Below are 27,836 nucleotides of genomic sequence, written 5' to 3'. Positions count from 1 at the left end.
TATAATAGGCCATACACTTCATAGAGGTGGCCTTTATGGAAGTGTGGCCAGAAAAACACCTTTACTTACACAAATTGTAAGGCTCGTTTTGAGTTTGCCAAAAGACATGTCGGAGACTCCCCAAATGTATGGAAGAAGGTGCTGTGGTCAGATGACACCATAATTGAACTTTTTGGCCACCAAGGTAAACGCCATTTCTGGCGCCAAACCAACACAGCTCATCACCCCAATAACATGGTGGTGGCAGCATCATGCTCTGGGCATGTTTTATGGCAGCAGGGACAGGGAAAATAGACCGAGTCAAGAGGAAGATAGATTATGTCTGTATTTCGCACTGTCTTGAGCAAAACCTGTTTCAAGTCTGTTAGTAATTTGAGACTCAGACGGAGGTTCACCTTCCAACAAGACAATGACCCAAAGCATACTGCTAAAGCAACACTTGAGTGGTTTAAGGGGAAACGTGTAAATGTTTTGGAGTGGCCTAATCAAAGCCCAGACCTTAATCCAACTGAGAATCTGTGGTGATACTTCAGGATTGCTGTTCACCATACGAAACCATCTAACCAGCTAACTTGAAGGAGCTGAAGCAGTTTTGCTTTGAGGAATGGGCAAAAATTCAAGCGGCAAGGTGTGGAAAGCTCAGAGCCTTAAAGGGAGCCTGTCACCCCCCCCCCCCCCAGGCGTTTTTAACTAAAAGAGCCACATTGTGCAGCAGTAATGCTGCATTCTGACAAGGTGGCTCTTTTAGCTATTGGTGCTGTAACTGCCGAAATAATCCGTTTTGTAATTTGTCCCAAATACCTTTCTTCAGTTAAGGAGGCTGGGGTTTCCCCGCTGCTGCAGACGTCACACAGCAGTCACTCAAGTCTTCTTGGCGCCGCCTCCTCATCGCTGTTTTGAAATGAGCCGGCGCCTGTGCTCTTTTCTCATGCCTTGGGCAGGCGCAGTGAGTGCTGCCCGTCCTCTGTCCTCATATGCAGTCTAGCTGACTGCGCCTGTGTAGCCGCCCTGCCTGTGAATCCCAGCCCCGCAGTGTCTTCTCATTTATTCTCACTGGGGGGCTGTTTAACCAAACCGATTGGCAGCTGTAGTTGCAGCAAAAAGGAGGCTCTACAAAGTACTGACTTTAAGGGGTGAATAGTTATGCACACTGAAGTTTTCAGTTATTTTGTACTAGGGGCAGCACGGTGGGTCAGTAGTTAGCACTGCAGCGCTGGGGTCCTGGGTTCAAATCCCACCAAGGACAACATCTGCAAGGAGTTTGTATGTTTTCCTCGTGTTTGCGTGGGTTTCCCCCTGGTTCTCCGGTTTCCTCCCACACTCCAAAGACATACTGATAGGAAATCTAGATTGTGAGCCCCAATGGGGACAGTGCCAATAATGTTTGTAAAGCGCTGTGGAATTAATGGCGCTATATAAATGAGTAAAATAAATTAAATAAAATGCTGTTTGCTTTACAATTAAAAGAAAACCAAAATGTTCACAGTTGTAGGCGTGTTCTTTACATCTAATAATGCAAACCGTCAAAAAAAAAAAAAAAAAAAAATTCCAGGTTGGGAAGACACAAAAAGTGACAATACTTTTGCAATCCATTGTATATAGCAGCCGCAATAAAGTGAGTGTGCCACACTTTGCAGCTACTTACTATTACAGTAGTAGAGAAGTTCCCTAAAAAGAATGAAAAAAGGTTGCCCAGATATGACAAACTTTTAGGTTTGATGCATTATTTAAAGGGAGCCCGTCAGCAGGATTATGCACAGTAACCTACAGACACTGTCAAGACGGTGTCGTTATACTGATTACAATGATACCTTGGTTGATGAAATCCATCTTGTGGTTCTGCAGGCAGGCTCTGGCCATGGCAGCACAATCGCATGTGTATATATAATTAATATGGTTGAGATTATCCTGATATTCAAAAAAAAAAAAAAAAAATTCCATTTGAAAATGGCGCCCGCCTCGCCTGCGCAGTAGCAGCCATCGGTGTATATAGAGGTGATCCGATAGCAGCTACTGCTAGAGAAAAAAACAAACAAAACAAAATCAGATCACCTCTATATACACCAATAGCTGCTACTGCGCAGGCGAGGCGGGTGCCATTTTCAAATGGATTTTTTTTTTTAATTATACACACACACACACATTACACACATTACACATGCGATCATGCTGCAGCGCCTGCCTCACAGCTAGCACCTGCCTGCAGAAGGGTTTATTTTTCCAGTATGTACATATAATCAGTATGTAAAATAGGAGGCAGGTCAGTGAGGGATTAGTGACCTGTCAGAAGCCATTCTGGTAAATACCTAATCAGAGCACCACATGAAGACCCCCACAGGCCGCCCCGGAGCACGAGCATAGCATTAACGTAAAGGCCCCGTCTCACTTAGCGATTTACCAACGATCACGACCAGCGATACGACCTGGCCGTGATCGTTGGTAAGTCGCTGTGTGGTCGCTGGGGAGCTGTCACACAGACCGCTCTCCCCAGCGACCAACGATCAGGGGAACGAGTTCGGCATCGTTGAAACTGTCTTCAACGATGCCGAAGTCCCCCTGCAGCACCCGGGTAACCAGGGTAAACATCGGGTTACTAAGCGCAGGGCCGCGCTTAGTAACCCGATGTTTACCCTGGTTACCAAAAAAAACAAACAGTACATACTCGCCTTTCGGTGTCCAGGTCCCTTGCCGTCCGCTTCCTGCTCTGACTGAGCCGCCGTACACTGAGAGCAGAGCGCAGCGGTGACGTCACTGCTGTGCTCTCACTTCTCACTGTACGGCCGGGAGTCAGTGAGAGCAGGAAGCAGACGGCAAGGGACCTGACGGACATCAGAAGGCAAGTATGTACTGTTTGTTTTTTTTTACATTTACGCTGGTAACCAGGGTAAACATCGGGTTACTAAGCGCGGCCCTGCGCTTAGTAACCCGATGTTTACCCTGGTTACCAGTGAAGACATCGCTGGATCGGTGTCACACACACCGATTCAGCAATGTCAGCGGGGCCTCAACGACCAAAAAAAGGTCCAGGCCATTCCGACACGACCAGCGATCTCGCAGCAGGGGCCTGATCGCTGGTACGTGTCACACATAGCGAGATCGCTATGGAGGTCGCTGTTGCGTCACAAAACTTGTGACTCAGCAGCGATCTCGCTAGCGATCTCGCTATGTGAGACGGGGCCTTAAGACTGAAAGTAAAGATTAAACAACCACAAGACGGATATCATCAACCCAGATATCATTGTAATCAGTATAACGGCGCCGACCTGACACTGTAGGTTACTGAGCTGTCCTGCAGACAGGTTCCCGTTAAATGGGTGGGCAGAGACCTATAATGCACGTTATAAATATTTGCCTTTAAGCCTCAGCCACTTGTCATTTGCTTTATTACAAAATTTTCTACCATTATCCTTATATATCAGTTTATTTGAGAGGAGTTTCAGAATGTCTTAGGTGAATAGCCCTACAGTTACTTCCCAGCAACTTCTATAACTCCCACTTGCCCCCTAAAATAGGACATCATTATGGAATGGCAGCGACATAAGCGGTGGTATGTAACCACAGTGCCGCCACCTGATGATGTCCTGTTTCATTATAGGTACGGACCACCCCTTTATTCCTACATTGTGTAAATGTGTAGTATAAGTCCAATAATAGTATGAAGTCCAGCACATGATGGTTTAAAATCCAATAATTTTTATCGTAAATCCAGTAAAGAGACTGTCAGCACAGGACGACTGATCAACCTAAGTCCTGCCGCTCAGTGATTCATGGCGGGGCCATTTATATACACCTTCTCACCTGCTTGGTTTTCCCCTCTATCTCCATCCCAACTCTTTGACAGCTCTGGCTTCATAAAGCCAGAGAAAAGTGGAGATAGAAAACAAGCAGGTGGGAAGGTGCATTTAAATGATTGGTCGCGCCATTAAGCACTGTGCGCCTGCACTTTGTTTGAAAGGTCACTGTGCTGACAGTCCCTTTAAAGTGTTCGACGCTTTTCAAGCCATTCTTTAACATAGTTGATTGATTTGAAAAACATCAGAAAAACTTCTGTACTTTCTATATTCTAAATAAATGTATTATAAAGATTATTACATTCTTTAACCACCGTGTGCTGTACTTGAAACTAATATTGTATTTTATAAAGTACGTCTGGAGCTTTGTCCATGCACTTGCACTTATCAGTTGCAGGTTGGATGAACGCACGCACATCAAGCAGGGGTGAGCTGTATCTAACACTATTCATCTGTTGCAGGCCTGGGAGCAGATTTGCGGGTCGGAGGCTGGTAATCTAAACTCTTTCTCTGTATACGAATACACGCACTGCGCTGACTAGTATAATGTTGCAGCAGTTCCTCTCATCAGTCCTGGCTGACGCATTGTGTAGAATATTAGTACAAGAGGGTTGTTGTTAGATTGCTGTATGCATAGAAACTTTCCCTGCTTCCCCCCCGAGGGCTTGTTTTCCTGCAGGTCCCTATGGGCAACGTCTTGTTCGGCACAACTGCAAGCAGCATGGAATCACCATCTCATGTTAGCGACGCAGCAGAAAAATAATTGTCGGGAACTGCAGAGTCAGCTCTTCCGCCAGAGGACGGGGATGAAATACACGCTGGATGGAGCAGCTTTGTCTCTGGATGTGGGATCCTTGTAGAGAAGGCACCAGCAGTGTTAGATATGCCTGCAGTGTGACATAAGCCAGTGCTGGGAATACGGACTCCACAGCCATGGATGCAGGGCAGGAAGTGGCGGAATATGGCATATGGCCCCTGGCACTCTGCCACCATCTTCTGCTTATGTGAAATGAGGACATGAATATTGGCAGCCTATGTAATGCAGCAAGTTGGTAAATTTCAGTTTACAGAAGACTTTCTTACGTAATAGAAGAAATCACTGTTTCCATGTACACAACCGTTCTATACCACAGTCCAGATATCGTATAACAGATTTATATATGGCACATATCTAGATAAAAGTGGAATGAAAAATAAATCTATAAAATGAAATTACGTGAGATTCACAAATGTGCAAATCCCTGGCAGCCAGAAAACACACGAGTTTCTGAATTCCCCCACTGCACACAGATGGAAGTGATACATCCACACTGCCACAGATGTCCACAGATGTGCAAGTATCCACCGTGTGTCAGCTACACAATGGATCAAACATATATTAGAGGCCATGTTCAGAGCTGTCAGGCCCAATTTCCTGGAGGCTCCGCACCTACACATCTGATATTTTAGTCTACCGTACTTATAAAGTAGCAGACAGCACACAATTATGGATAGTGATAATAAGTAGACAATCACTGCCGCCTAGCATTCACGTAGCTGATCTACAGAGTGCTAGTGTTCTTCCCTGCGTCAGTCAGGAAAACAGGCACGTGGCAGCGGGACCTGGTGATCGGTGAATGGGACAAAGAGCTAATTCACACGGCACTTTTTACGAGCGATATCCTTTTTCACAGATAGGTACAAGTGCTATGATTACACTGCTAGTGATTTATAAAACACTTTTATATTAAGTTTATGGTGCCTATTTAGAATAGGACTTCGGTTTTTCCAGATTGTCTCTAGTTTGAGATATTGGAGAGTTAATTACAATAAAAATTCTGGCTTCAGAAAGTCGCTTTTACAGCATTGTAAACCTACAAAATAATATGGGATATTTCATTACCTAAGACACTGTTAAAGCGTCAAAACATCAAAAGCTATTGCATTTGTTATCATACATTGGGGGATGTGTTATTTTCATGGATTCATTATCTCAAATACTAGAGCCTTTTCAGCAAAAGAAATGGGATTTTCTAATTCAGCTCCCCCAAAATAACCTACAGCCATTCAAAAAAAAACTTTGGAAACTTAAAAGTGTTTTGTTTTGTTTTTTAGGCCGTTGTAATCTATGGGGTAGGGTTTTTTTTCCCCTTGGACCAAGTGGTGCACACGAAAGCAAAGGAGACTTGTCCATGATACGGATCCAAGTGTAAAACAAAAATAACTGCCACATCTATGGATTAGTGAAAAGAAAAAAAAAGAAAAAAAAAGAAAAAAAAATGGCAGCACTTATGACATCCATGTGCTGACCATTTTTCAAAGGACTGTTTAATAGGAGAAGCTTGAGGAATATCCAGTCTTTCCCCCCCCCCCCCCATCGGAAAAAATCTGATGAAACTGATGGTAAAACCTGACACCCTAACCAACCTGAGGAGACTAATCAAACGCACTGATCAGGCTGGGACCATTTATTAGATACGAAAAAAAAATCACTAATGTCTGAACTAGTCCTAAGAAAGCCTAAGAGTAACCAGTCACTCGTGTGCCATCATCAGACAGGGTTTTGATCTGTGAATTGGGACAGATGATTTAACTCTTCCAATAGTTAAAAAAAAAAAAAAGTTTTAAAAAAGTTGAAGAGATTCCAAAGTTTCTCGCAATCCTGTCTATCTATATTGCATATATTCTATATGTTCAGAAGCAACAGCTGCAGCGTGGAGGACAGTACAGCAATACTTAGCAGTGTAGTGGTGAATCCTGCACTGAGATGAGAGAAACAGTTACTAGAAACAACAACACTGTCAGCCTTTCATCCTGCCCCTCCAATCTCTATAGACTTCCAGAGGCAGCATGTAATTGATTTCTCAGTGAACAGGCAGTTACTCTGGTCTTGAGCAAGAATGATTTCAGCTGATTTTCTGAGTGAAAGATCAAGAGGCAAAGGGGGAGGAGGAATGTGTCTCAAAAGCGGAGAAAGAAGCCTATTGCTCTGATCAGATATATTGCAATGTTTATTTTATTTGCTTGTGCTATCTATATATGCAAAGACTGTTGGGACGACCTTAAAGGGACTATTAGCACAGAATGACTGTTCAAGCCAGGACCAGCCACTCGTGCATCATGGCGGGGCCGATCACAGCTACGCCTTCCCACCCTCCTCTCTGTCTGACAGGTCTGGCTTCATAGAGCCAGAGAAGAGGGAAGACAAGCAGGTGGGAAGGTGCAGTTGAATGATTGGCCACGCCATGATGCACCGAGTGGTCGGACTTGGTTTGAACAGTCATTCTGTGCCGACAGCATCCCTTTACTACAATGCAGAGAATTACAGTAAGGCCGGCGTCACACTCAGCGTATGTAAATACGGTCCGTTTATTACGGCCGTAATACGCAGAAATGTTCCCAAAATAGTGATCCGTATGTCATCCGTAGGCAGGGTGTATCAGCGTATTTTGCGCATGGCATCCTCCGTATGTAATCCGTATGGCATCCGTACTGCGAGATTTTCTCTCAGGCTTGCAAAACCGACATCTAATGGATTTATGTGCTCAAATGTTCGGTAAAACACACACACACACATATATATATATATATTTTCTGTATTTATATTTAATTCAGCGCGAGATATGTGAAAAGCCAGTAATTCAATTGCCGGCTTTTCATTTCTCCTTCCCAAACCCGACATGATATGAGACATGGTTTACATACAGTAAACCATCTCATATCCCTTTTTTTGCATATTCCACACTACTGTTAGTAGTGTGTATGTGCAAAATGTGGGCGCTCTAGCTTGTAAAATAAAGGGTTAAATGGCGGAAAAAAATTGGCGTAGGCTCCCGCACAATTTTCTCCACCAGAGTGGTAAAGCCAGTGACTGAGGGCAGATATTAATAGCCTAGAGAGGGTCCATGGTTATTGGCCCCCCTGTTATGATCTGGTGACCTTGGAGCTGCATGAGAGACTTTCTCAGGAGTAGGTGGTACCTGTACTGACTGCAAACCCTAATCTAACACCGCAACTAGAAGTAGCCGTGGGATGTACCTAACACGTCCTAGACATCTCGACACAGCCGGAGGACTAAATACCCCTATAGATGGAAATGGGAATTCTATCTTGCCTCAGAGCAGAACCCCAAAGGATAGGCAGCCCCCCACAAATATTGACTGTGAGTATAAGAGGAAAGACACACGCAGGCAGAAAAACAGGATTTAGCAAAAGAGGCACTTCTAGCTAAATAGAAAAGGATAGGACAGAATTCTAAGCGGTCAGTATTAAAATCCTAAAAACATCCACAGCAGATAATACAAATATTCCACATCTAACTAAAGACATAGAAAGTATATCTGCATCTCCTGAGAATCCAGCATGACTGAAAAATCCAAACAAAGTCTAAGCTGGACAAAAACACAATAAATTGCACTGAATTGCAAAGCACACTGCATGTGTGCACAAAGACAAAAAACCAGACACTTATCTTAGCTGAATTTGCAGCAGGGCATGAGGAGCCAGAGAGAGATGCAATCCCTCCAAGTACAATGGACAACTGGCACAGACTCATGGATCCTGCACACCTAAATACCTAATAGAGCTGCAATCAGCAGAAACACCTGCCCGGATTACAGCCCCAAGACAACTGCACTACCACCAACAACCACCGGAGGGAGCCCAAGAGCAGAATTCACAACACCCCCCCCCCCCCCCCTGGCTAAAAACATCTGCCCCCAGCCACCCCAGAAAAGGCACATCTGGAAGATGCACCTATTCTGGCACTTGGCCACTCTCTTCCCACTCCCGTGTAGCAGTGGGATATGGGGTAATGAAGGGTTAATGTCACCTTGCTATTGTAAGGTGACATTAAGCCAGAATAATAATGGAGAGGCGTCAATTATGACACATATCCATTATTAATCCAATAGTACGAAATGGTTAATAAAACACACACATTCTTTACAAGTATTTTAATGAAACACCAAGGTTACTTACTGGTAGCCGGTTTTTCCGGAACCCATGACGGCACACCTGAGAGAGGGGATCCGCCCAGTCAGGACAGGAAACCCTACTGAAAATAAAAGGGCGGTACCTCTCTGTCGCTTCAGTTGGTTTTAAGAGCATGAGAGGCCCCCCTGGTTAGTACACATGGCAATCCAACACCACATTATATTAACTAAACACACCCAAAACAATAGTGCACACCGAAGGGGTGATAAAGGGGGGGAATATACGGGTGCCGTCATGGGTTCCGGAAAAAACAGCTACCAGTAAGTAACCTTGGTGTTTTCCCTTCCCCCATGACGGCACACCTGAGAGACTTTTGTAGAATGAAACCTTAGGGAGGGACCACCGCTTGTAGCACCCTTCTACCAAAGGTTAGGTCAGCAGAGGAAGAAAGATCTAGCTGGTAGTGCTTGAAAAAAGTTGAGGGTGAGGACCAGGTAGCGGCCTTGCAAATTTTGATCAATTGATACCTCAGCCTTTTCTGCCCAGGAGGTAGCCACGGCTCTGGTGGAGTGAGCCTTGATGCCTTCGGGAACCGGAGTGCCACCCGCAGAGTAGGATAAACTAATGGCCTCCCTAATCCATCTGGCAATAGTACTTTTAGCTACCCCACACCCTCTTTTGCTACCCTGAAAGGCTATGAATAGGGTTTGGTCTTTCCTCCACTGACTAGTCATAGATATGTATTGTAACATAGACCTTCTCACATCTAACATGTGGAACTTTAGTTCCCCTGGATTTTTAGGATTACTACAGAATGATGGTAAAGTAATCTCTTGACTCCTATGGAACTTTTGAACCACCTTGGGGAGATAAGCCGGGTCTGGTCTTAGAACAATCCTGTCATCAAAAACCTGAGTACAAGGAGGGCATATTGACAGGGCCTGTAAGTCACTTACCCTACGTGCCGATGTTAAGGCTACTAGTAAAACTGTTTTAAGGGTAAGCAACTTAGGTGATAATTCCTGCAAGGGCTCAAAAGGCTGTTTAGTTAGGGCTTCTAGGACTAAATTTAGATCACAGGGATTTTTGGGATAACGACCGGCCGAGATCTACTACAAGATTTTATGAATCGTGAGACCCATCTATTTGAGGCAAGATTACAATTATATAGGGCCCCCAAGGCTGAAACCTGAACTTTAAGGGTGCTGGTTGCTAACCCAAGATGTAATCCTGCTTGCAGAAACTCTAGGATAGAACCTACTGGAGCCACCTCCCCCAAAGGTTCACTCAGGAATTCAAGACATTTTTTTCCATGTCCTACCATAGATCCTAGAGGTTATGGGTTTTCTGCTTTTCAACAGGGTGGAGATTAACCCTGGTGAGAATCCTTGGCGACTTAGTAACGCCCTCTCAAACTCCAGGCTGCGAGATGGAAGCCCTTCACCTGAGAGTGGGTTACTGGGCCCTGGGTTAGCAGGTCCGGAACCTCTGGCAGAATCCATGGGTCCGTTACCGACATCTGCCTTAGAAGGGAGAACCATGGTCTCCTTGGCCAAAAAGGAGCTATGAAGATGATTTTTGCCTGATCCTCTCTGATCTTCCGGATCACAGCTGGAATCATCACTATCGGGGGGGGAACGCGTAGGCCAGAGAAAACTTCCAGGGTATCAGTAGAGCATCTACTGTGAAGGGATGTTCTCTTGGATTCAAGGAGCAGAACTTTCTGACTTTTCTGTTGTGAGAGTTGGCAAACAAGTCTATCTCTGGTGTGCCCCAGGCTTGGACTATTTGTTGAAATATCTGGGGGTTTAAGGACCATTCCCCCTGCCTTAAGCCTCTGCGACTCAGGAAGTCCGCTTGAGTGTTTTCTATGCCTTTGATGTGCAACGCCGACAGAGATGACAGGTGTTGTTCTGCTAGTTGAAAGAGTAGACTTGATGCATTCATGAGGCCTTTGGATCTCGTCCCCCCCTGATGATTGACATACGCCACCACTGCTCGATTGTCCGTCAGGATTCGAGTATGGCGACCCCGAAGTAAAGGAAGAAAATGTCTTAGGGATTTCTCCACTGCCCATAGCTCTTTTTCGTTTGATCCATAGTTTTTCTCTCGTATGGACCAGGTTCCTTGTACAGAGTGAGACCTCAGGTGAGCCCTCCAACCTGTACCGCTTGCGTCGGTCGTGATGATGTCTATGACCGGATTTTTCCACCGGACCCCCATTGTCAGGTGGTTTTTCACCGTCCACCAAACTAGGGAATCCCTTACGCCCAGAGAGAGACATAGATTTCCTTCTAAATGCCCTCTTAACAGTTTTTGAGCTGAGAGAACTTCCCACTGTAGTTGTCTTAGGTGGAATTGTGCCCATCCTACCGCCGGAATACACGATGTTAACGAGCCTAGTAGGGACATCGCTTGAGAGTCATTGTTGGCTGGCGTATTGCTGTACTGGCCAGGTTTATTATCTTGTCTACTTTGTTTTCTGGAAGGAGGCAGAGCTGACGTTCGGAGTCCAGTATTAACCCCAGGAAGGACTGTAATTTTACTGGCAGTAGTCTTGACTTGGGGATATTTATTAACCAGCCCAACTCCACTAGAGTTGATGTTACTACTGATACTTGATGAGTGCAGTGGGACTCTGACCTTCCTATTACAAGGAAATCGTCCAGATATGGGACGATGACTACATCCCGGGACCGGAGGTACGACATTACTTCCACCATTACCTTGGTGAAAACCCTGGGAGCTGTAGACAGACCGAACGGAAGGGCTGTGTATTGATAATGCTTTACCTGATTCTGAATATAGAGAGCTACTCTCAAGTATTTCTGATATTCCGGATGTATTGGTATATGGTAATATGCATCCTTCAAGTCTATTACTGCCATGAAGCAGTGTTGGAAAAGAAGTTTTATGGTCGTATTTATAGACTCCATCTTGAAAGAGTAGTTCTCTATAGATTGGTTGAGTTTTCTTAGGTTTATAATAGTTCTCCAAGAACCATCCGGTTTTTGGATTAAGAAGAGGGGGGAGTAAAACCCGTCTCCTTCCTCCCGAACCGGGACCTCCTGAAGAACCTTTTTGTGGATAAGTCCCAAGACTTCGGTTTCTAGGGCAGATTGTTCCTGCTGGGACTTTCTTCGGGGAGTTATTATAAAGTTTCGTCTGGGTGGACAGATGAATTTTATTTTGAGGCCGTCTCTGATAATATTTATGACCCAGGTACTGGGGGAGATATTTACCCAGGCCGGAAAGAAGAGGGAGAGTCTTCCTCCCACTTCTGGCGTAATGTCATTGGGGGGATTTTTTTGCCGATGTAGAGGGCCCTTTAAACATATAGCCCGATCCTCTCTTATCCCTAAAGTCCCAGTTTTTTCTCTCCCCTGGGGGGCGACCTCTATTATATCTTCTCCTCCAAAAAAAAGTTTTTTTGGAATCTTTAGGGATATTGGGAAAGACTCTTTATCTCCTGCATGTTCCAGGATCTCTTCAAGTTTTTTCCCCAAAGAGAAGTTGGCCGTCACATGGAATGGAGCACAGCTTGTGTTTAGATGGCAAATCCCCCGGACAACCTTTGAGCCAAAGGGCTCTTCTTGCCGCATTAGACAAGCTCGCTGCTCTGGCGGTTAGTCTTGCGGAATCCGCAGAAGAGTCTGCTAAAAAGGCTGCTGCTCCTTGCACTAAGGATATATTGGCAAGGATGTCAGTTCTGGGTACTTTGTCCCTTAGCTGATCCTCTATCTGCTGTAGCCAGACCATTAGAGCACGAGCCGTACATGTTCCAGCAATCGCTGGCTTCAGGCCCCCCGCTGAGGCTTCCCAGATATGCCTCAGAAAACCATCTGCTTTTTTATCAAGCGGGTCTCTAAGAACACCCGAGTCTTCTAATGGAAGGGATGATCTTTTTAGACATTTGGCTACTGCTCCGTCAATTTTTGGGACCTTTTCCCAGGGTTCAGAGTCTTTATCCTCAAAGGGATATCTCCTTTTGGATGAAGAGGGTAAAGAACCCATTTTTTCAGGTCTTTTCCACTCTCTCTCAATTAATGCTTTTATTTTTGTATTAACCGGAAACGTGCGTTTCCTCCTCTCTTCTAAGCCACCAAACATGACATCTTCTAGTGACCTAGGTGTCTTCTCCTCTTTAAGACCCATTGCAGACCTAACTGCTTTGACTAATTTGTCTACGTCCTCAGTTGGAAAGCATGGACGACCTCCTGAATCACTGTCCGAGGAGGAACCTTAAGAGTGGACCGAGGCCGGGGAAGTAGAGGGAGATCGGGATGTTTTAGGACTCCCCTGTCTCTGAGAGGCATCCGACTCTGTAGACGCCTTACGGCTTCTCCCTCTCGGTTCGTTAAGGGCCAATTTCAAGGAGTCTTATTTCAGCCTGTATTATGGCTTTAAGGCTAGTGGCGAAATTAGGGGTCTCCTCTTGTATCGTCTTACTAATGCAGTCAGCACAGAGATCCTTCTGATACTGAACTGCAAGCGGGTCTTTACAAAGGGCACACTCTCGGTTCTTTGTTTTACCGCTAGCTTTCCTGGACCCCTAGTGATCAAAACAGAGAAAATGGACCCTGTTACCATAAGGGATACATCCACGTAGATCACTCACCACCACCGAAAATCAAGGGTACCGATTATGGAGGCTGGACCGATGCACGTGAAGCGTCCCTCCTGGACGCCGACGAATCTTGCCGGACAGAACGACCACTGTTCCTACCACTTGAGCGGCTGCTCCTGGTATGCTGGTGACTCGACAAGGCATCTGGTGAGAGCTCCTGCTGCTGCTGTGAAGGCGGCTGCTGCTGCTGCTCCTGTTGTCCTACTTCCATGGTGAAGTGTTGAACATGAGCGTGTCTTCTGTGGTCCAGCACCCTTTTATGAGGGGACCACTGCACTCCCCGCCTCCTTCGGTGCCCAATAGTGGCCCCTCCCCTTCTCTGCCATGCCGCCGGAGTCCTTTTTTCACCGGCCGGCGTTTCTTCATGGGCGCCGCCATCTTGGATCCGGCGCCTGCCTCTGACGTCACACGGGCAGGCCCATTCCCAGCGTGCCTGGCGTGTGACGTCAGACGAGCGACCCGGAAGCGGCTGCCGCGCCTGGAAGCCGGCAGAGAGGGGAGAGCGGCGTGGCAGCCATGGAAGGAACTCGGTCCTCCAACCATGCTGCACAACGCCCGCACGGACGCAGCGACCCGGGGGACCTGCGGACGGCGCCTCCAGGACCCGAACCTCCGACGCACAGGGGCTGCCTGTTCTTCCACGCCGGGACGGGACCTGGGTAAGTCGAACCGCCGTGTTCAGCACAAGGGTCCCTGTCAGGACAGGAAACCCAACTGAAGCGACAGAGAGGTACCGCCCTTTTATTTTCAGTAGGGTTTCCTGTCCTGACTGGGCGGATCCCCTCTCTCAGGTGTGCAGTCATGGGGGAAGGGAAAATAAAGACACAGGTTGTTGTAATATTTTATTATACTGGTAATCCACCTGAAGATCCTCGTTCTGTAACAAAGGAAAAATAAAAAAACAACAATATCTCATACCTTCCGACGCTCAGGTCAAGTCCCACAAAGTAAATCCATCTGAAGGGGTTAAATCATTTTACAGCCAGGAGCTGTGCTAAAGCAGTGCTCCTGGCTGTAAAACCCCCGGGAATGAATGGAAAGCAGGGGAATGTCCTGTAGTTACCTTGAGTGGCGGTGATGCGCCCTCTGCTGGATGTCCTCATGAACTGGAGCCTGGTAAAAGTTCCCACGCTCGAGTTCATATGAGGACATCCAGCAGAGGGAGCATCACCGCAACTCAAGGTAACTACAGGTCATTCCCCTGCAATCCATTCATTCCCGGGGGTTTTACAGCCACGAGCAGTGCTTTAGCACAGCTCCTGGCTGTAAAATGATTTAACCCCTTCAGATGGATTTACTTCGTGGGACGTGACTGATCATCGGAAGGTATGGGATATTGTTGATTTTTTATTTTTACAGAACGAGGGTCTTCAGCTTGATTAAGAGAATAATAAAATATTACAACACCCTGTGTCTTTATTTCATTAAAGGACTTTGTAATAATGTGTGTGTGTTTTATTAACCATTTCATACTATTGGATTAATAATGGATAGGTGTCATAATTGACGCCTCTCCATTATTAATCTGGCTTAATGTCACCTTACAATAGCAAGGTGACATTAACCCTTCATTACCCCATATCCCACCGCTACACGGGAGTGGGAAGAGAGTGGCCAAGTGCCAGAATAGGCGCATCTTCCAGATGTGCCTTTTCTGGGGTGGCTGGGGGCAGATGTTTGTAGCCGGGGGGGGGGGGGGAGCAATAACCATGGACCCTCTCTAGGCTATTAATATCTGCCCTCAGTCACTGGCTTTACCACTCTGGCGGAGAAAATTGCACGGGAGCCCACGCCAATTTTTTCCACCATTTAACCCTTTATTTTACAAGCTACAGCGCCCACATTTTGCACATACACACTACTAACATTAATAGTGTGGAATATGCAAAAAAAAAAAAAAAAAAAAAAAAAAAGGGATATGAGATGGTTTACTGTATGTAAACCATGTCTCATATCATGTCGGGTTTGGGAAGGAGAAATGAAAAGCCGGCAATTGAATTACCGGCTTTTCTATAGAACACTGCTGCGTATTTCTCGCAAGTCACACTGCTGGTCCGTGTGTAATCCGTATTTTTCTCGCCCCCATAGACTTTCATTGGCGATTTTTTTTGCGCAATACGGTGACAAACGCAGCATGCTGCGATTTTGTACGGCCGTAGAAGACCATATAATACGGATCCGTAAAATACGGCTGATAGGAGCTGGGCCATAGAGAATCATTGGGCCGTGTGTTATGCGTATTTTACAGGTGTATTTTCTGCGCTCATACATCCGTAAAACTCGCCAGTGTCACGCCGGCCTGACTTGCAAAAGTATTTGACCCCTTGGCATTTTTCATATTTTTCTACCTCAGAACTTGGAATTTCAGGGTTTTTTTTTTTTTTAGGGTTTGCATCATTCATGTGAAAAACATGCCTACAACTGTGAACATTTGGCTTTCTTTTTGTGAAGCAAACAAATAACTGAAAACTTCAGTGTGCATAACTATTCACCCCCTAAAGTCAGTACTTTGTAGAGCCTCCTTTTGCCACTGGGATTTTTGCCCATTCCTCAAGGCAACACTGCTCCTTTATGTTAGATGGTTTCTGCTGTTCACCAGAGATCTTCCAAGTCTGATCACAGATTCTCAATTGGATTAAGGTCTGGGCTTTGACCAGGTCAATCCAGAACATTCCCCTTAAACCACTCGAGTGCTGCTTTAGCAGTATGCTTTGGGTCATTGTCTTGTTGGAAGGTGAACCTCTGTCCCAGTCTCAAATTACAGACAGACTGAAACAAGTTTTGCTAAAGATTATGTATTTCGCACCATCCATCTTCCCCTCTACTCAGACCATTTTCCGTGTCCCTGCTGACGAAATACATCCCCACAGCATGACGCTGCCACCACGGTTCACTGTGTGGATGGAGTTCTTGGGGTGATGAGCTGTGTTGGTTTGGTGCCAGACAGTGTTTCCCTTGGTGTCTAAAAAGTTCAATTTTGGTCTCATCTGACCACAGCACCTTCCTTTATACATTTAGGAAGTCTCCCACATTTCTTTTGGCAAACTCAAAAAACGAGTCTTACAATTTTTGTGCGCAAGTAAAAGGTTTTTTTTCTGCCCACTCTTCCATAAAGACCACCTCTATGCAATGTATGGCTTATAGTGGACAGATACTCCAGTCTCTGCTTGGGAACTCTGCAGCTCCTTCAGGGTTACCTTTGGTCCCTGTGCTGCCTCTCTGATTAATGCCCTACTTGCCCACGCTGAGAGTTTTGATGGGGGCCCTCTCGTGGCAGGTTTGTTGTGGTACCATGTTCTTTGCATTTGATGGTGCTCGGGAATGGGGATCATCAGAGATTGGGAGTGTGCAATAAATATATTTATTTTTTTAATTTATTTTAAATAAACCAACATCTTTGTCCCTGACTTGTTTGGAGATCTCCATGATGTTGTTTGGTTAGTGGTGCCTCTTGTTAATGGTGTTGCGCATCTGTGGCTTTTCAGATAAGGTAAAGTGCATATACTGACAGACCAGGTGACACAGATTGCACACAGGTGGACTTCCTTTCATTAAACATGTGAATTATGAAGGTAATTGATGCACCAGAATTTTTAGGGGCTTCATAGAATAAGGCGAGGAATATATATATGCACATGTCTATTTTTTGTTATTTGATCCCATAAATTTAATTTAGGCCTATATTTTTCTCCCTACATACTATTTAGTACAGATGCATCACACAGAAACAAATACAAAAATATTTAAAACACAAGAGGTAACGTAACAAAGTAGGTAAAAAGCCAGGAGGGTAAATACTTTCACAAGCCACAAACGTAGCTACTTGAATGTCGATACGCCAAGTGACCTGGTACGTAGAGGATTGGCCACCATTGCCACATTCTTCTGCCAGTCCCCATTTTCGGTAGTTCCAAACGTGTATCTTCAGCTGTTATAAAACTACAACTCCCAACATGCCCTCAGCCATCACAACACAATAGTCTTAGTTTTGCCACAGGTTGCAGATCACTGATGTGGAAGAACATTTCCTACTAACACGTCCCTAGCAATGAGGCGATCTAATGCCGGCTAGCACATCAGGTGACAGGTGCGGAGTACAACAGGAATGAAAAAATATTTATCTTGTTACACAACAGTCTGTGTAATTAACGTGTGGTAATGTGAGCCGCCTGCATGACACAGCACATGACAAGTCAGTGACGGCAGGAGGCACCTGACACAGGTAGGGTTAATGACACTACGTGGACTCTCGTCTCAGCAGAGTCATATACATGTGAGGCTGACTGCAGCCAGGGCTGATATTACACTGATAGAGCCCTGTACACACCGGCTCCCTGCTCCTCAGCTCACTATACTATTTACTCCGGGGCACCTACCCATAGGTTGGTGGTATGGGCATGGCACTGACTGATAAACGTCTTTCCCTGCGTACAGTGTACCAGCACACAGAGCAGTAAATGGTCATGCCACTTTAATTGGTTGCAAATCAGCAGAACACCCACCGCGTCCCGACTACATCCAAAGGGCTGTGCGCGCAGAGCATGCAGTACCGCGTCTGTCCACACGGGGGCCCTGACTGGCCACCAGGAACTGGCACCATGCCAAACACTAGAAAGACAAAGCGGCCGGGCCCAGAACTAGCCCTCTGACTGGCGGACGGGAAATATTCTGTGGGGGCGTCCTTCCCCCACCCACAAAATGAGCCCGATTATGTGGCAGGGGAGCTGCGACTTGTAGTCCCCCGTCGGCCAGACATAGACACCTATCATTCCCAACATTAGCAAGTCATACCTTCGCGTAAGGGGTTAATCGCAAAGCATGATGGTACCTGCTGCTGGGATGGGCTCCCAGGCCTGTGCGCAGGTGACTGGACGAGGTGCGCACCCCGCAATCACACGGCAGCAGCGCCCTGTACGGAGCCTCCGTCCCCGCCTCCCCCTCCCCGCAGCGCCCGGGAAGCGGCAGACTCACCCTTGTTGTTCATGTCGCCGGTGCCGTGCACAGTCTGGGTTTTCCGTGTTGTTGTTGAGGATGATTCTACTTCCGCTTCTCTCCACTTCCTTATTGTGTTGTGTGCGCTCTGCACGGAGGTGACTACATACATGTACCTCCGAGAGCAGCGCCCCCTGGCGGCACTCCCGCAGCTCCGCACAATCAGCATGTCGTCGTATGGGCATTGTTTAGTAGATTTGTCTCACACTGGTCTGTCAAGTCTGTCTCACACTGGTCTGTCTGTCTCACACTGATCTATCTGTCTCACACTGATCTGCCTGTCTCACACTGATCTGCCTGTCTCACACTGATCTGCCTGTCTCACACTGATCTATCTGTCTCACACTGATCTGCCTGTCTCACACTGATCTGCCTGTCTCACACTGATCTGCCTGTCTCACACTGATCTATCTGTCTCACACTGATCTGCCTGTCTCACACTGATCTGCCTGTCTCACACTGATCTGTCTGTCTCACACTGATCTATCTGTCTCACACTGATCTGCCTGTCTCACACTGATCTGTCTGTATCACACTGATCTGTCTCACACTGATCTGTCTGTCTCACACTCATCTGTCTGTCTCACACTCATCTGCCTGTCTCATACTGATCTGTCTGTCTCACACTGATCTGTCTGTCTCACACTGATCTATCTGTCTCACACTGATCTGCCTGTCTCACACTGATCTGCCTGTCTCACACTGATCTGCCTGTCTCACACTGATCTATCTGTCTCACACTGATCTGCCTGTCTCACACTGATCTGTCTGTCTCACACTGATCTATCTGTCTCACACTGATCTGCCTGTCTCACACTGATCTGTCTCACACTGATCTGTCTGTCTCACACTGATCTGTCTGTCTCACACTCATCTGCCTGTCTCATACTGATCTGTCTGTCTCACACTGATCTGTCTGTCTCACACTGATCTGCCTGTCTCACACTGATCTGTCTGTCTCACACTGATCTGTCAAGTCTGTCTCACACTGATCTGTCTGTCTCACACTGATCTGTCTGTCTCACACTGATCTGCCTGTCTCACACTGATCTGCCTGTCTCACACTGATCTGCCTGTCTCACACTGATTTGCCTGTCTCACACTGATCTGTCTGTCTCACACTGATCTGTGTTGTCTCACACTGATCTGCCTGTCTCACACTGATCTGTCTGTCTCACACTGATCTGCCTGTCTCACACTGATCTGCCTGTCTCACACTGATCTGACTGTCTCACACTGATCTGTCAAGTCTGTCTCACACTAGTCTGTCTCACACTGATCTGTGTTGTCTCACACTGATCTGTCTGTCTCACACTGATCTGTCTGTCTCACACTGATCTGTCTGTCTCACACTCATCTGTCTGTCTCATACTGATCTGTCTGTCTCACACTGATCTGTGTTGTCTCATACTGATCTGACTGTCTCACACTGATCTGTCAAGTCTGTCTCACACTAGTCTGTCTCACACTGATCTGTGTTGTCTCACACTGATCTGTCTGTCTCACACTGATCTGTCTGTCTCACACTGATCTGTCTGTCTCATACTGATCTGTCTGTCTCATACTGATCTGTTTGTCACACTGATCTGTCTGTCACACTGATCTGTCTCACACTGATCTGTCTGTCTCACACTGATCTGCCTGTCTCACACTGATCTGCCTGTCTCACACTGATTTGCCTGTCTCACACTGATCTGTCTGTGTCACTGATCTGTCTGTCTCACACTGATCTGCCTATCTCACAGTGATCTGTCTGTCTCACACTGATCTGCCTGTCTCACACTGATCTGCCTGTCTCACACTGATTTGCCTGTCTCACACTGTTCTGTCTGTCTCACACTGATCTGTCTGTCTCACACTGATCTGTCTGTCTCACACTGATCTGTCTGTATCACACTGATCTGTCTCACACTGATCTGCCTGTCTCACACTGATCTGTCTGTCTCACACTGATCTGTCAAGTCTGTCTCACACTGATCTGTCTGTCTCACACTGATCTGCCTGTCTCACACTGATCTGCCTGTCTCACACTGATCTGCCTGTCTCACACTGATTTGCCTGTCTCACACTGATCTGTCTGTCTCACACTGATCTGTCTGTCTCACACTGATCTGTGTTGTCTCATACTGATCTGACTGTCTCACACTGATCTGTCAAGTCTGTCTCACACTAGTCTGTCTCACACTGATCTGTGTTGTCTCACACTGATCTGTCTGTCTCACACTGATCTGTCTGTCTCACACTGATCTGTCTGTCTCACACTGATCTGTCTGTCTCATACTGATCTGTCTGTCTCACACTGATCTGTGTTGTCTCATACTGATCTGACTGTCTCACACTGATCTGTCAAGTCTGTCTCACACTAGTCTGTCTCACACTGATCTGTGTTGTCTCACACTGATCTGTCTGTCTCACACTGATCTGTCTGTCTCACACTGATCTGTCTGTCTCATACTGATCTGTCTGTCACACTGATCTGTCTGTCACACTGATCTGTCTCACACTGATCTGTCTGTCTCACACTGATCTGCCTGTCTCACACTGATCTGCCTGTCTCACACTGATCTGTCTGTCTCATACTGATCTGTCTGTCTCATACTGATCTGTCTGTCACACTGATCTGTCTGTCACACTGATCTGTCTGTCACACTGATCTGTCTCACACTGATCTGTCTGTCTCACACTGATCTGCCTGTCTCACACTGATCTGTCTGTCTCACACTGATCTGCCTGTCTCACACTGATCTGCCTGTCTCACACTGATTTGCCTGTCTCACACTGATCTGTCTGTCTCACACTGATCTGTCTGTCTCACACTGATCTGCCTATCTCACAGTGATCTGTCTGTCTCACACTGATCTGTGTTGTCTCACACTGATCTGTCTGTCTCACACTGATCTGTCTGTCTCACACTGATCTGTGTTGTCTCACACTGATCTGTCTGTCTCACACTGATCTGTGTTGTCTCATACTGATCTGACTGTCTCACACTGATCTGTCAAGTCTGTCTCACACTAGTCTCTCACACTGATCTGTGTTGTCTCACACTGATCTGTCTGTCTCATACTGATCTGTCTGTCTCACACTGATCTGTGTTGTCTCATACTGATCTGACTGTCTCACACTGATCTGTCAAGTCTGTCTCACACTAGTCTGTCTCACACTGATCTGTGTTGTCTCACACTGATCTCTCTGTCTCACACTGATCTGTCTGTCTCACACTGATCTGCCTATCTCACAGTGATCTGTCTGTCTCACACTGATCTGTCTGTCTCACACTGATCTGCCTGTCTCACACTGATCTGCCTGTCTCACACTGATTTGCCTGTCTCACACTGATCTGTCTGTCTCACACTGATCTGTCTGTCTCACACTGATCTGCCTATTTCACAGTGATCTGTCTGTCTCACACTGATCTGTTCTGTCTCACACTGATCTGTGTTGTCTCACACTGATCTGTCTGTCTCACACTGATCTGTCTGTCTCACACTGATCTGTGTTGTCTCACACTGATCTGTGTTGTCTCACACTGATCTGTCTGTCTCACACTGATCTGTGTTGTCTCATACTGATCTGACTGTCTCACACTGATCTGTCAAGTCTGTCTCACACTAGTCTGTCTCACACTGATCTGTGTTGTCTCACACTGATCTGTCTGTCTCACACTGATCTGTCTGTCTCATACTGATCTGTCTGTCTCACACTGATCTGTGTTGTCTCATACTGATCTGACTGTCTCACACTGATCTGTCAAGTCTGTCTCACACTAGTCTGTCTCACACTGATCTGTGTTGTCTCACACTGATCTGTCTGTCTCACACTGATCTGTCTGTCTCACACTGATCTGTCTGTCTCATACTGATCTGTCTGTCACACTGATCTGTCTGTCACACTGATCTGTCTCACACTGATCTGTCTGTCTCACACTGATCTGCCTGTCTCACACTGATCTGCCTGTCTCACACTGATTTGCCTGTCTCACACTGATCTGTCTGTCTCACACTGATCTGTCTGTCTCACACTGATCTGCCTATCTCACAGTGATCTGTCTGTCTCACACTGATCTGTCTGTCTCACACTGATCTGCCTGTCTCACACTGATCTGCCTGTCTCACACTGATCTGCCTGTCTCACACTGATCTGTCTGTCTCACACTGATCTGTGTTGTCTCACACTGATCTGCCTGTCTCACAGTGATCTGTCTGTCTCACACTGATCTGTGTTGTCTCACACTGATCTGTCTGTCTCACACTGATCTGTGTTGTCTCATACTGATCTGACTGTCTCACACTGATCTGTCAAGTCTGTCTGTCCCACACTGATCTGTGTTGTCTCACACTGATTTGTCTGTCTCACACTGATCTGTGTTGTCTCACACTGATCTGTCTGTCTCACACTGATCTGTCTGTCTCACACTGATCTGTCTGTCTCATACTGATCTGTCTGTCTCATACTGATCTGTCTGTTACACTGATCTGTCTGTCTCACACTGATCTGTCTGTCACACTGATCTGTCTGTCACACTGATCTGCCTGTCTCACACTGATTTGCCTGTCTCACACTGATTTGCCTGTCTCACACTGATTTGCCTGTCTCACACTGATCTGTCTGTCTCACACTGATCTGTGTTGTCTCACACTGATCTGCCTGTCTCACACTGATCTGTCTGTCTCACACTGATCTGCCTGTCTCACACTGATCTGCCTGTCTCACACTGATCTGCCTGTCTCACACTGATCTGTCTGTCTCACACTGATCTGTCTGTCTCACACTGATCTGTGTTGTCTCACACTGATCTGTCTGTCTCACACTGATCTGTGTTGTCTCATACTGATCTGACTGTCTCACACTGATCTGTCAAGTCTGTCTGTCCCACACTGATCTGTGTTGTCTCACACTGATTTGTCTGTCTCACACTGATCTGTGTTGTCTCACACTGATCTGTCTGTCTCACACTGATCTGTCTGTCTCACACTGATCTGTCTGTCTCATACTGATCTGTCTGTCTCATACTGATCTGTCTGTTACACTGATCTGTCTGTCTCACACTGATCTGTCTGTCACACTGATCTGCCTGTCTCACACTGATTTGCCTGTCTCACACTGATTTGCCTGTCTCACACTGATTTGCCTGTCTCACACTGATCTGTCTGTCTCACACTGATTTGCCTGTCTCACACTGATCTGTGTTGTCTCACACTGATTTGCCTGTCTCACACTGATCTGTGTTGTCTCACACTGATCTGCCTGTCTCACACTGATCTGTCTGTCTCACACTGATCTGCCTGTCTCACACTGATCTGCCTGTCTCACACTGATCTGTCTGTCTCACATTGATCTGTGTTGTCTCACACTGATCTGTCTGTCTCACACTGATCTGCCTGTCTCACACTGATCTGTCTCTCACACTGATCTGTCTGTCTCACACTGATCTGTGTTGTCTCACACTGTTCTGTCTGTCTCACACTGATCTGTGTTGTCTCACACTGATCTGCCTGTCTCACACTGATCTGTCTGTCTCACACTGATCTGCCTGTCTCACACTGATCTGTCTGTCTCACACTGATCTGTCTGTCTCACACTGATCTGTCTGTCTCACACTGATCTGTGTTGTCTCACACTGATCTTTCTGTCTTCCTTTATTCATTTGTCTACAGTATCTGTCTGCCTCATATTTTTCTTTTTACCATAGAGGTTGCCAATAGAGATGGTGTGATTCCACCGGGCAGGATCCCTGCCCACTGCTACTTACCCAATGGCATCCTCTTGTGATTAGCCGGTCTGGCGACGATTTTGTTGCAGTGTGGAGCACATGTGATGTTGCGCACCAGACAAGCTAATCAGAAAAAGAGCTGCAGAAGCCGACAAGTTGGAGCCGGTGCACAGGACACCTGTCCGTCAGCCACAGGTTACTGACATGGCTGCTAGACGACGTTCCTACAAATCAATTCGCATCCTCTCTAGTGGCAATACATGCAACAAAACTCGCAAGCCCAGTGCAAAATCTCCATCAGACAGCCGCTGCACATGGGTCACACTGACCACTGCGGCCTCCTAAGGATCCTGGGCCCAGGTGCACCCTTTATAGTTAGGCCACGTGCACACGTTGAGTATTTGGTGAGTTTTTTACCTCATTATTTGTAAGCCAAAATCAGGAGTGGGTGATAAATACAGAAGTGGTGCATATGTTTCTATTATACTTTTCCTCTAATTGTTCCACTCCTGGTTTTGGCTTACAAATACTGAGGTAAAATACTGACCAAATACTGAACGTAGGCTCCCGAACCTTTAGTGCACCCATTATAGTTAGGCCACGTTCACATGTTCACATGTTCAGTATTTGGTCTGTATTTCACATCAGTATTTGTAAGCTACTGCTGGCACCGCCCCCCCCCCCCCTCACCTGCTCAGGGGCCGCATTACTGTATCGGCACGCTGTGCATGCCGGTACAGTTACAGTAGCGTAGCTCCGGGTGGGCCCCCTCGGGGCCCTGGGCGACCGCCCCTCTGCCCCCGGTAGCTACGCTACTACCTGCAGTGGTACATATTCGTTCCGTACCTGTGGCAGCGCTATACAGAGCCCCCGCTTCTCTTACCCCCCGTTGTTCTTTCTGGATCCTTGGATGAAATCCGGCAGGTAGAGCAGCAGCCATCAGAGAGAACTTGCTAGCCATTCTCAGTGTTGTGCCTGGAGTCGCACAACTTACCCAGCATACATGAGCACTCAGCCACTGAGTTTGGTGTTGTCCCATTTTTTTTCTTTATTCTTTCATTCTCTATGGGGCTGTCAATTATTTGGATGTTTTGGGTTGTGATTATGATTTAAAAAGAGAAAACACAGTAGTTTGACAATAAATGGCTTCACCCAACCACTAACCATCAGTGGAGGAAACGTTTTGGTGTTATCATTCATATTGTCTGAAAGAAGGCCAAGAAAGCAAAAATTCTACTGGGGTATGTAAACTTTTGAACACAACTGTAAATGATGACCCAGTATAATTCGTTAATGTGTTCTTGTTCACGTGATGTTGTATCGACCTCATTTTAGATCTTCTAAGGACCGAACTTAAAAAAAAATCCTGAATATAACACAGTAGAATTGTATGGAAAATATTACTGTGTTCTTCACAATTCAGGGTATTGTGGTCTTATGAAGGTATGTTGCCTTCAGATTCTTTATCGCCATGCAATCTGAAGAGTCAACTTACAGTAGACTAAAGGTACCTTCACACTAAACGATATCGCTAGCGATCCGTGACGTTGCAGCGTCCTGGCTAGCGATATCGTTTAGTTTGACACGCAGCAGCGATCAGGATCCTGCTGTGATATCGCTGGTCGTTGAACAAAGTTCAGAACTTTATTTGGTCGTCAGATCGCCGTGTATCGTCGTGTTTGACACCAAAAGCAACGATACCAGCGATGTTTTACACTGGTAACCAGGGTAAACATCGGGTTACTAAGCGCAGGGCCGCGCTTAGTAACCCGATGTTTACCCTGGTTACCAGTGTAAAATGTAAAAAAAACAAACAGTACATACTCACCTTCGCGTCCCCCGGCGTCCGCTTCCCACACTGACTGAGCGCCGTAAAGTGAAAGTGAAAGTACAGCACAGCGGTGACGTCACCGCTCTGCTGTTAGGGCCGGCGCTCAGTCAGTGCAGGAAGCGGACGCCGGGGGACGCGAATGTAAGTATGTACTGTTTGTTTTTTTTACATTTTACGCTGGTAACCAGGGTAAACATCGGGTTACTAAGCGCGGCCGCGCGCTTAGCAACCCGTTGTTTACCCTGGTTATCCGGGGGCCTCGGCATCGTTGGTCGCTGGAGAGCTGTCTGTGTGACAGCTCTCCAGCGATCAAACAGCGACGCTGCAGCGATCGGCATCGTTGTCGCTATCGCTGCAGCGTCGCTTAATGTGAAGGTACCTTAAGAGTGGCCACCACTGGACACACACCATGGTGCAGCAAGGGCTCGCAATTTGTCCCTCCAATTGTGTGAGTACTTATTGCTTAGGGAATGTCAGAGTCCAGTTCTCCTTTCTGAGAAGGTTCTCTGCATGTTCACCTCTGTGCCCGAAGAATATTAATCTGGTGTTACTGTATTACTGCTGTTCCAAGTTGCAAGCACATGGTTCTCTTATAGATACAGGCCCCTGTTTAAGCCCACTTAAACTTGAATTGTAAAGGCTGCTAGTCCGAAACAGGACTCTGGTTGTGTAGGGTGATGGTGGCATACCTGGTTTGTACCTATGTGTCTGTATATAGTCAGGAAAGAATTTCAGTAGTGGCCTTATAACTGCAAGGACCGATGGAGGAGTTGGACACAGGTAAAGTGGCTGCAGAACGGTTGGTAAATGTGGCCATACCATGGGAACAGTGGCCACTGATGACTGAGGCCTCCCTCCTGGTTTGGTCCTGGAGCCCCCCGGCTACTTGTAGAACATCTTTCCTCTGTTTTTAATTTTTACACAAGACCCTGTGTCTTCTGTGTCCTGCGGCTCTGTGTCCCGGTCTTCAGTCTTCTCTCTGTAGTGTTTTGTGTAGGACGTACTGTATACGATGTTAGTGCCTCCAGCACAGACTGAGCCCTATAACAACTGTAATGTATTTTGGTACCGGAGTTGACATTATGACGTCTGCTCTGTGTATTGGTCCCCCTATTCTTCCAGGTCTAGTTGTGGAGTATTCAGGGCAGTAGCGATCATTCAAATCATTGTCACAGTGTGAGGTGAAATCCAGGAAAAAACACACAACACAATATATTTATATATAATTTTTTTTATTGGAATAGCAATATGCAACATTGTAATGAAAATATTACTGGCCCTCTAAGAAATTAAACTATGGTCACAGTGACTCTCAGATTGGCCCCGATGGAGACCACAGAACGAGCTACGGTCATTGGGGACCATGTGAGAGCCACTGGGACCCAAAGATCCAGAGAAAGGCAAAGAAAACCCCCCAAAGAGCTCTGCTTCAGGGGGGAAAAAAATTCCTTCCTGACCCCATTGCTGGCGATCGGATATTTCCCTGGATCTCGTGTCCTGCTGCATATTGCTGTATATAACATTGGGTTACGTCATGTGAACAGCGGCCAAATAGCTGTCAGCTGAGCACTCGTCCTATATGATAAAATCAGCGATGGAGGCTCCTAATAGGGCTTCCAACGAAGAGGTGAAATTAGCCAAATGTGTCTAAGAGCTAACGAGGCTGGTAGGTAATAATTCATTATCTGTCTTTACAGGAAGGTCTTGTTTAACTATATAGGAGGTTACCATTGGTGGAAAAAAACACACAGAGCTTTACTTTCTCCCTGCTGCTCCAGCTCTGGATCTTCAGCACTACCTGGGGTCTATTTTGACAGGCTGCAGCGGTGATGGCTCAACTACAGCACAAATCACTTCTGCAGCCAGTCACTGAGCTTAGAAGCTCTGCCGGCACGGGCCATTGAGCCAAGTGATTGGCTGCAGAACTGCAGTCATGATGTCGCCCCTGAAGCCAGTGACTAAAGATCA

The 27,836-nt window shown here is 46.5% G+C and overlaps 1 protein-coding gene across 1 annotated transcript in view; it reads right to left on the bottom strand.

Annotated features, from left to right (window-relative positions):
* Positions 1 to 18,508, bottom strand: part of DAZAP2 (DAZ associated protein 2) — a 33,561-nt gene extending 15,053 nt beyond the window's left edge. The window contains exon 1 of the mRNA XM_077297819.1: positions 18,304 to 18,508. Within this exon, the coding sequence (XP_077153934.1) occupies positions 18,304 to 18,493 (190 nt within the window). The 5' untranslated portion in view covers positions 18,494 to 18,508. The remainder of the gene's footprint in view (positions 1 to 18,303) is intronic.
* Positions 18,509 to 27,836: the final 9,328 nt, after the last annotated feature.

The sequence above is a fragment of the Ranitomeya variabilis genome, chromosome 3 (genome assembly GCF_051348905.1).
Source record: "Ranitomeya variabilis isolate aRanVar5 chromosome 3, aRanVar5.hap1, whole genome shotgun sequence".
NCBI lineage: Eukaryota > Metazoa > Chordata > Amphibia > Anura > Dendrobatidae > Ranitomeya > Ranitomeya variabilis.
Note: the sequence above shows the minus strand (reverse complement) of the source record. Positions and strands in the feature narration are given on the sequence as shown.